Below are 8,161 nucleotides of genomic sequence, written 5' to 3'. Positions count from 1 at the left end.
ACAAATCATATATGATTTGTTTCTGTTTAAGTTCACCATCATGGAGACCGTAGTCACCTTCATCACCGATGTATTCCCAGACCTGCGCATGAAAAAAAAAAAGTTCTCTTGGCGAGCTGCTCCTTTATGTTTCTTGCTTCGCTCATCTGTGTCACAGAGGTACTCTGAATATAATTTTGTATTGTAGAAAACACTGGAAGTATATAGTCTGTCTCTTATACACATCTAGATGTGTATAAGAGACAGTATATATATATATAAGGAAACCGGCTGCAACGTTCTCCTCACACAGTGGCATGAAAATAATGTAGTTTGTTCTGCGGCAAAGGCAATTTGACAGTATAAGTTACGGTACGTTAGTAATACCAGTAATAATCATCTTTATTCCAGTGTTACAGTATGTCTATAGATTCAAGATTGAAAATATAGGCTAAGCCAATAATACAGGCGGTAATATAAAAGGCATCATTTTTTTTTAAACTTCCGGATCATTATTTTAATCTTTTAATAAATTAAAAGACAGGCTTTATGTCTAAAATCTAAAAATATTATTTTAAATATTTCTTTCTATGTATTAGTTTAATGTTGATGTTACTCAGCGTAATAATAGTCAACCATAGCATAAAAAAAATCATCTATCCATAACGAATACTTTTCGGACAGGACTGTTCATCAATTTTAAGAAGCGTATGAGACATAGCCACAATAAGGTAGTATTTCTAGATTATTGACGTAGCATTGAAGACGGTCGAGCTATTGGCCTGACTATCTTAATTGATTTAATGGAGAAAATGACAGAATACAAGCGTTCACTGAAACTGTAAAGATATATTAATTTACGTTCAAAGAAAATGAAGTAAATTGTCATTGTTATTGTCAATCTAGTGTTTTGTAACAAGTCCGGCCTAATTGTCCAATGGGAAACTGTCTGATGGGTTCTTGTTAAGGAAACCTGCTACGTGCTGCAATACATGATGTTTGCTGCAGCAGAAAGATGCGATGCTGACTATAGTGTATGGCACTAGCAAGTGAAACAAGTGATGCATCCTGCCAGCATCATTGGAGGAAACATCGAAATTGAGGTATTCCTTATTATTTTTTGAAATATCACTCTTTAAAAAAAATGTTGTTTTAAGTTCTGCTCAGTCTCTGGTTAGGCATGCACGTATGGTTACATGCTCTTATCTGTGCCATCACTGTCCTGAAAAAATATCATTTCTGATTTGTCGAACTCCGTCCTTAAAGTCTTTGAAGGTGAAGCAGTAGATAATTGGATTGATGCAAAGATTAGATGTATACATGAGAATTGTAATTTCATGTACCACTAGAGTACTAATCCGAAAACAATTACATACGTTGTACACTATATATATCACTTCGTTAGGAGTAACTGTAACAATGAACGCGATGGCGACAAGTGTAGTAGTGTATAGCAGATGTCGTTGAGTCCTCTTTAGCTTACCATTACGACATGTAGTAGGCCTAGTAGTCGAAGCACCACTCTTTGCGCCGCACGCATATAATTGCGTTATGGTGTTGAGCTTCAACAAAATGCGCGTGTAACAGAATCCCATGACGCTTACTGGAATCAACCAACACATTGAGAAGACATACACAGCCAATACTACAGCGATTAGTTTTGACGAGTAGTTGTATACACATTCTCCGTGCACGTCCTTGCTCAAGTCCGCAGTAATACCCACCTGAAATGCGGTTAAGCTACCCAATACATGCAGAATTAACAAGGGTACAGTTCTCTTTTGACCAAAGCTTTTTGTACGATAAAACAACGGATGTACCACAGCAATGTAGCGCTCTATAGTCAACATTACCAGATTGTAGGTTGACGTTGCTGACGTGTACCAGAAAAGAACTCTGGATTTACAGAACACTCTTCCCCATAATCCAGAAGGTGCATTGCTGTTGAAGAAAACAAGATACAGTGCACATCCGACGAGGTCGGTGATCGATAGGTGTAACAGCAACGTGTGTGACAAAGATTTCCTATACGTATTGTTATAAACAAATACCACAATAACTACTAGGTTAGCGATTACTCCTATACTGCAGATCAACCACCGAGCTGATATCATCCAAAATGAATCCACAGTGGAGATGTTAAAATGTTCACTGAAATTCTGCATTTTTAGTTTTAAAGATGAAAAAATGAAAACGCTAAAGTTCAATTTGGTTGTACCTCAATGATGATCATTAATTACTGCTCAACATCATCATATAACTTGATTGTAATAACGAAAATCATTTTCTAAGCTCTAACAATTTGGACCAATTTTATATATAGGCCTAACTGTGTCAAAGTATAATTTAATTATAATATAAAAATAGACATTATGTAAGATGAAAAAGAAAAAATAAATCAATTAAATCTTGAAAATCCTTAGATTATGTTTAAGCCTTAGGTATTTGAATGGTATATAAATAGTACTTAGCCATAGATCCATAGATTTAATTAATTAAAGTAATTAAACTTGTGTATGTAAATATACTATTCTATAAAATGTGATATTCTATAAAATATAATCAGTATACTAATAGGATTTGGAATTTGTCTCAATTTTGTTACTATTATTTGTTAGATTTACAAGCAAACGTCATAAAATACTACATAAAATTATGGAAGATAAGAAGACAAGGATACTGGATAAACTCGAAGGATATATCCTGGTCAAACAAGGACATAAATAATGTTGATTGTAAACCGAATCGAATAAAACTGTATTATAACATAGATTTCATAATGTTGCTTGAATGTTTGCATGACAATGAACAATAAATGCTTGTGGTACACCACTTAGATATTTCTGAAAAGAACTGGTGTGTTTGTTGATAGTGTCTCGACGTTTCTATGGAGTTACTTCAATCGTCATTAGGAGAATATTTTTTAGATTTTATCCAGGTTTCTCTCTACAAATTCAAAGCGTTAAACTTCTCTGAATACAAGAATATACTGTTAAACAACGATTTCTGATCATTCTCAAATTTCTTTTAGAATTTGTCCTCTTTCGTTGTGACAGAAAAACAGTCGGACCAGTTATTTGTCGACAATTGCCATTTTTTTTCTCACTTAGCAAGACTCATTCCATGTTTACCTGCACGAGCTCCATCACCAGTAGTGTGCCCTGAAAAAGTACTCCTTAACCAATTACAAATTTTAAGTCTAGCCACCCCGATGTTCTCTTATGCAAATTAATTAAGGACTTTGCGGTCGAACTTTCTAAATCCGTTGACGATTGTAAGCTAGCGAACATGTAGATATTAACAAGGCAGAAGGGAATATGCAATGAAATCCATCGTCTGCGTACCAGTATCTGAAGGTTAATCAGTCAGTCAGCCAATCAATCAATCAATCAATCAATCCAACAAACCGAATCAATCAATCAATAATATACCAACCAACCAATCAATCATTAACTGAGAAGGCGAAAAAGAAGAAACGTCTCAGCTGTCACGCCAAAATTAGTCCGGCCCAAAAATGGTCCGGTGGACAGATTTGGCATCTGCTGCCCGTAGGGTATGATCAGTGTTTCTCGGGCCGTGAAGTGGAGGGAATTAATAATTATGCTTCTCCCACACTTGAAAAATCTTTTGCAGTGACAGAATGATTCGTATTTAGCTTTTGTGGACCCGGGTGTGTACCCCGTTGTGGACGTATTTTATCAAATACACATGATAATGCATTCCTAGGCCTAGGCGATAAACATCGGCTTTCGGTGGCCGTGCTTGGCCTAGGTTTTTTAGCCTAAAATGAAACATGAGTCTGATTTATTAGCTTTAAATATTCAATATTATTGTGTGTGGTATTAGGTATACAATAGTAATTGTTCTATTACATGAAAATAAAAGGGGTCAATAATTTTTTTTTTGTGGAAATGATTGCTCATTATATTCTACCATTTAGTTGCAGCAACCAAGCACACAACCAAAACAAAACAAGGTAAAAAATAAAGTAAAGCGGACCAACACGATTTACGATCATATCGTTTATTAAGTTCTTTTCTAACTTTACACCTAAGAGTTTACTTGGCGCGAAGTCGAGCGAAAATAAACATAAGCCTACTAATTTTTGTGGCTGTAAACACAATTTCATACACACACAACGAATGAAATATATTATATAATATGAGATGACTCGATATATCTATCATTTGGTTAAAAACAAATTTGAACAACGCTAAAAATACAGGTTATAACTACTAAATAGATGCAGGACAGATTTTGTTATGTGGACTACATTTGGCAGGTAATTTTAAAGCCAAAATCGGTCCGGCGGACAAAATTATTCCTGACAGGCCACAAACATTTATGTGATCTAGCGCCATCTAGGTATGTATGCTCTCTCTTATGTATACATTCGCTTTGTTAGATTAAAAATCCTCAACAGCGTTGTCGCAGCACTAACAAACTGATATTTTTTACTAAAAAAAAGGTTCACCATACACCTATTAACAGGAATAAATTTTTGAAAGTGAAAAAATACGGAAAGAGAATGATAATTTAATAATTGAATCAGGGAGACAAAACCTTCATAATTCAGTGCCAACATAATGGTCACTTCAACAAACTGTCCTAGTATCCTTAACTGAGAAGACGAAAGAGAATAGTTACAAACATTTCATTTCTAGCGCCATCTAGGTATATATGCTTTCTCTAATATTATATACATTTCCTGTGTTTCAGATTAAAAATCCGCCACAGCGTTGTCGCATTACCAACAAACTGACATTTTTTTTTCATGAAAAAGGGTTTGGGAAAAAAGGGATAAACTTTTGAAAATGAAAAGATAATGATAATTTAATACTTGAATCAGGGATACAAAAACATTCATGATTTAGTACCAACATAATGGTTACTAACAGTTTAACAAACTTTCCAAGTAAGCTGGCATAAAAATGTAGCTAGGCCTACTTCCGAATTAATTTTTCATTATCATTCGATCAAGTTATTACCAATATACAATTAATGTATGATTTATTAATTCTAATCTGACTATAACTCGTACATACATCTATTTAATTAATTGCCATTTGTACCATAAATTCTACAAATATGATAACAACTTCCTGAAAGGGTAAATTTGTCCTACTGGCATGATATTAACTTGGATGTAGGCCTAGTGCAGTGAGCAATATCAAAGATCGTTACTAATTATTCAATCGGTCACAAAGTACACTAAGAGACCGTGTGTCAGAAGCGGCACCATAGGCCTAAAGGAATCTTAACATTTCGTAGGTAAGATAAACAATGAAGTATTCTTCTTTTTTATCATAAAGGATAATGCATCATTTTATAGATAAAATATTATAATTTGTTAAAGAAACTACGAGAATTTCTAGTATCCCCCCCTTCTTCAATTAATTATTCAAATTTACAAGCATTAAAGAAGAATCATTATTAAAATATTGTAATTTGTTATCACTGTAATATCGTAAAAGCAAATATTGTTATTACATATTGAAGTACCTAATTAAAAAAAAACACTGATTGATACCATAAAAGATTAAATTTGAATGTCGCACATCACAGTCATCTATTGAATTCTGTTCGAAATTTAAGCCGGTATCACACGTTGCGATTTTGCTTACGATAAGCTGCGCTATGTAAAATTCTACGCTTTTAGGCATATATGTCGTACAAGCGACATAATACCTCCCATACTTTGCCCCAGTTAAATTGCCGCGCAAGACAATTTTAGACTGATGTGTATTTTGCGCAGCTTCTTTGTAAGCGAAAATCGCAACGTGTGAAACTGCTTTATTCCGACTCTATTATTCGACCCAACACATAAATAAAGCAACCATAGCAATCGTTATATACCTCAGATACAGATGTAGTGTGAAGCTTTACGTTTCGCTAAAAAGGTTTAATTTGGTACAATGCACATAAACTAGGCCTATCATATGTTTATACTACAATAGTTTATGACTGACAGATAATGTGCAGATGTATGACAAGTGTAGTATGCTAGGCCTAATTAATATTTTGGGTTTTTTTTTTGTAGCATAAAAATGGTGGATTCATCAGATTCCATCGGTCTGATAGTGGCTCGTTGTTTGGTCTGCAGTATTGGCATATTAGCTAATTTCGTCACCATAACTGTGTTTGTTTACAATAAAATATATAGAAAATCGCTCTCCCATACTTTGATTTTACACCAATCAGTCGTCGATTTTTGCGGTTGCTGTCTGTACCTTGGATTCTACAACAACGACGCTCCTTCAGGAGAGGCCGGTACTGTCTTCTGTAAGCTTCGAGTCCTATTTTGGTACATGTCAGCTACTTCTATATATAACTTAGTAATGCTTACTATCGAGCGATACATTGCAGTTGTTCATCCGGTAATGTATCGGAGAAGACAGTTTGGCGTGAAAAAAACAGTGCCACTAATATTGACTCACGTGGCGGGTATTCTGTCTTCCCTACAGTTGGGTATTCTTGCTGAGGCTGACCAGGGAACAGTTAATTTAACTGTTCCCTGGGCTGACGTAGATTTGGAAAAATCTGGTGAATGCAGGTATGATTACCGCGAGAAAACAAGCATCAGAGTGCTGTCTGGGATCTTGCTTTTTAGCATGTACTGGCTAATACCAGTGGTTATAATGGGATATTGCTACGTCAAAATAGTTATGGGCATGCGTAGAAGAGTACTACGAGCAGACGATGGTGGGGCGTTACACCAATCGCAGAAAAACTTGCTGACCACCCTTGTGATGATCTGCCTTGCTTTCTTAATCACTGTTACGCCTGATTTTGTGTTGTATTTAGTCTATTGTATTTGCAATTGCTTTCAATTTAGTGAAGTTGCTTATCATGAAGTTACAGTTCTGCTAAACACATCAAACTTATGCATCAATCCATTCATTTACAGCTTCAAGTTTAAAGATTTCCAAACAGGATTCCTCAAGATAAAGCGACATATTTTAGAAGGTATCCGCGGAAATGAAAGATTAGAATTTGAAATGAATTCGCTAGAGATAACCAACACAAAATAAACAGTCAATATCATATTAAGAATAACATGAATATATATATATACAGTTCGCTTAAATATAGACCAAATTGGGTTGGCGCAGCGGTTCGGTTTCGGTCCCTCAACCTTGAAGTCGGAGGTTCGAACATAATACAACATTATATTGTTAAGTTCTTGTCTGAGATTCTAAAGTTTGTAAAGAGTTGCAATTAATTGGGTTGTTGAGTATTATATAACTGGTGTGCAATAAAAAATTAGATGGTATGCTTTTCCTCCAGACAATTAAACAATATGTAAACTAGGTTTTTTTTAAAGGCCCTCTTAGAAGCTACAGCCAGTAATAGTTCAAATGTCATAGTAATTTCCTCGAAATGTAATGTCAAATTTTCAGACTGAAACGGCTGATACATACAGTAACTCAGATAAGGTACAAAGGTTATAGTCACCTGGAGCACTGATCGCTATGCGCGTGTGCAGAGGATTTGTAAAACAATCTATTGAGTCAATCAATTCAAATTTTGTTTGCGAATGTCATAACACAGCCATCCATGGATTGTCAACAGGCTTATAAAATACCATTAAGTGCCTCTCCAGACAGTATCCATAATAACAACAACATAAAAGCAAGCTCTTAATCGAATGTAACAAATAAAAGAATAAAAGTTCAACAGTCATCTCACATCACCACTACAACGAAATACAGAAATATATATTCAGTATTTAGGTCCAGGTATTATTTGAAAAAAAATTAATTGATGGGTAGTTCGAATGACATCGTAAAGGAATTGATCAATATTTGTTATGAGACTAAATTAATATTTGTTTTTATGAATATAGAAATCAGGACATTTTCGTTAGCCAGATACGTTTTAGATAATTGTGGTAAAATAATTGTTTTTTCTATACAGTTTATAGCCAAATTGTGAATATTTATGTATAAAATAAAGTAATTGATTGAAAAATCTCGCAGCATCGCCATTCTTCATACGTGTAATAATAAATCCAGCAGTAAAACAGGTTTAAACAGTCGAGTTGATCTTATTGCAAAACAGTTGGCCGGTCCACGACCGGCCCTGTCTTAAAGTTAAATTTCATTTATTGAACATGCCAATAAATTGGTTTATGAATAAATATAATGCATTATATATATATATAATATATATATATATAGAT

The 8,161-nt window shown here is 34.5% G+C and overlaps 2 protein-coding genes across 2 annotated transcripts in view; one reads left to right on the top strand and one right to left on the bottom strand.

Annotated features, from left to right (window-relative positions):
* The window catches only part of LOC117102048, a 10,867-nt gene extending 3,827 nt beyond the window's left edge, over positions 1-7,040 (top strand). Inside the window, exon 2 of the mRNA XM_033242262.1 lies at positions 5,999-7,040. Coding sequence (XP_033098153.1) covers positions 5,999-7,010 — 1,012 coding nt within the window. The 3' untranslated portion in view covers positions 7,011-7,040. The remainder of the gene's footprint in view (positions 1-5,998) is intronic.
* LOC117101966 (somatostatin receptor type 4-like) lies at positions 1,310-2,299 on the bottom strand. Its single transcript, XM_033242106.1, has 2 exons — positions 1,524-2,299; positions 1,310-1,477 (listed from the first exon to the last, which is right to left on the bottom strand). The coding sequence occupies exons 1-2, from the start codon at positions 2,142-2,144 to the stop codon at positions 1,454-1,456; spliced, it is 645 nt and encodes a 214-aa protein (XP_033097997.1). The 5' UTR covers positions 2,145-2,299; the 3' UTR covers positions 1,310-1,453.
* Positions 7,041-8,161: the final 1,121 nt, after the last annotated feature.

Source organism: Anneissia japonica, unplaced genomic scaffold (genome assembly GCF_011630105.1).
Source record: "Anneissia japonica isolate Jap-2015-1 unplaced genomic scaffold, ASM1163010v1 scaffold997_len2565447_cov190, whole genome shotgun sequence".
NCBI classification, from domain to species: domain Eukaryota; kingdom Metazoa; phylum Echinodermata; class Crinoidea; order Comatulida; family Comatulidae; genus Anneissia; species Anneissia japonica.
The sequence above is the reverse complement of the archived record's forward strand: the minus strand, read 5'-3'. Positions and strand labels throughout refer to the sequence as shown.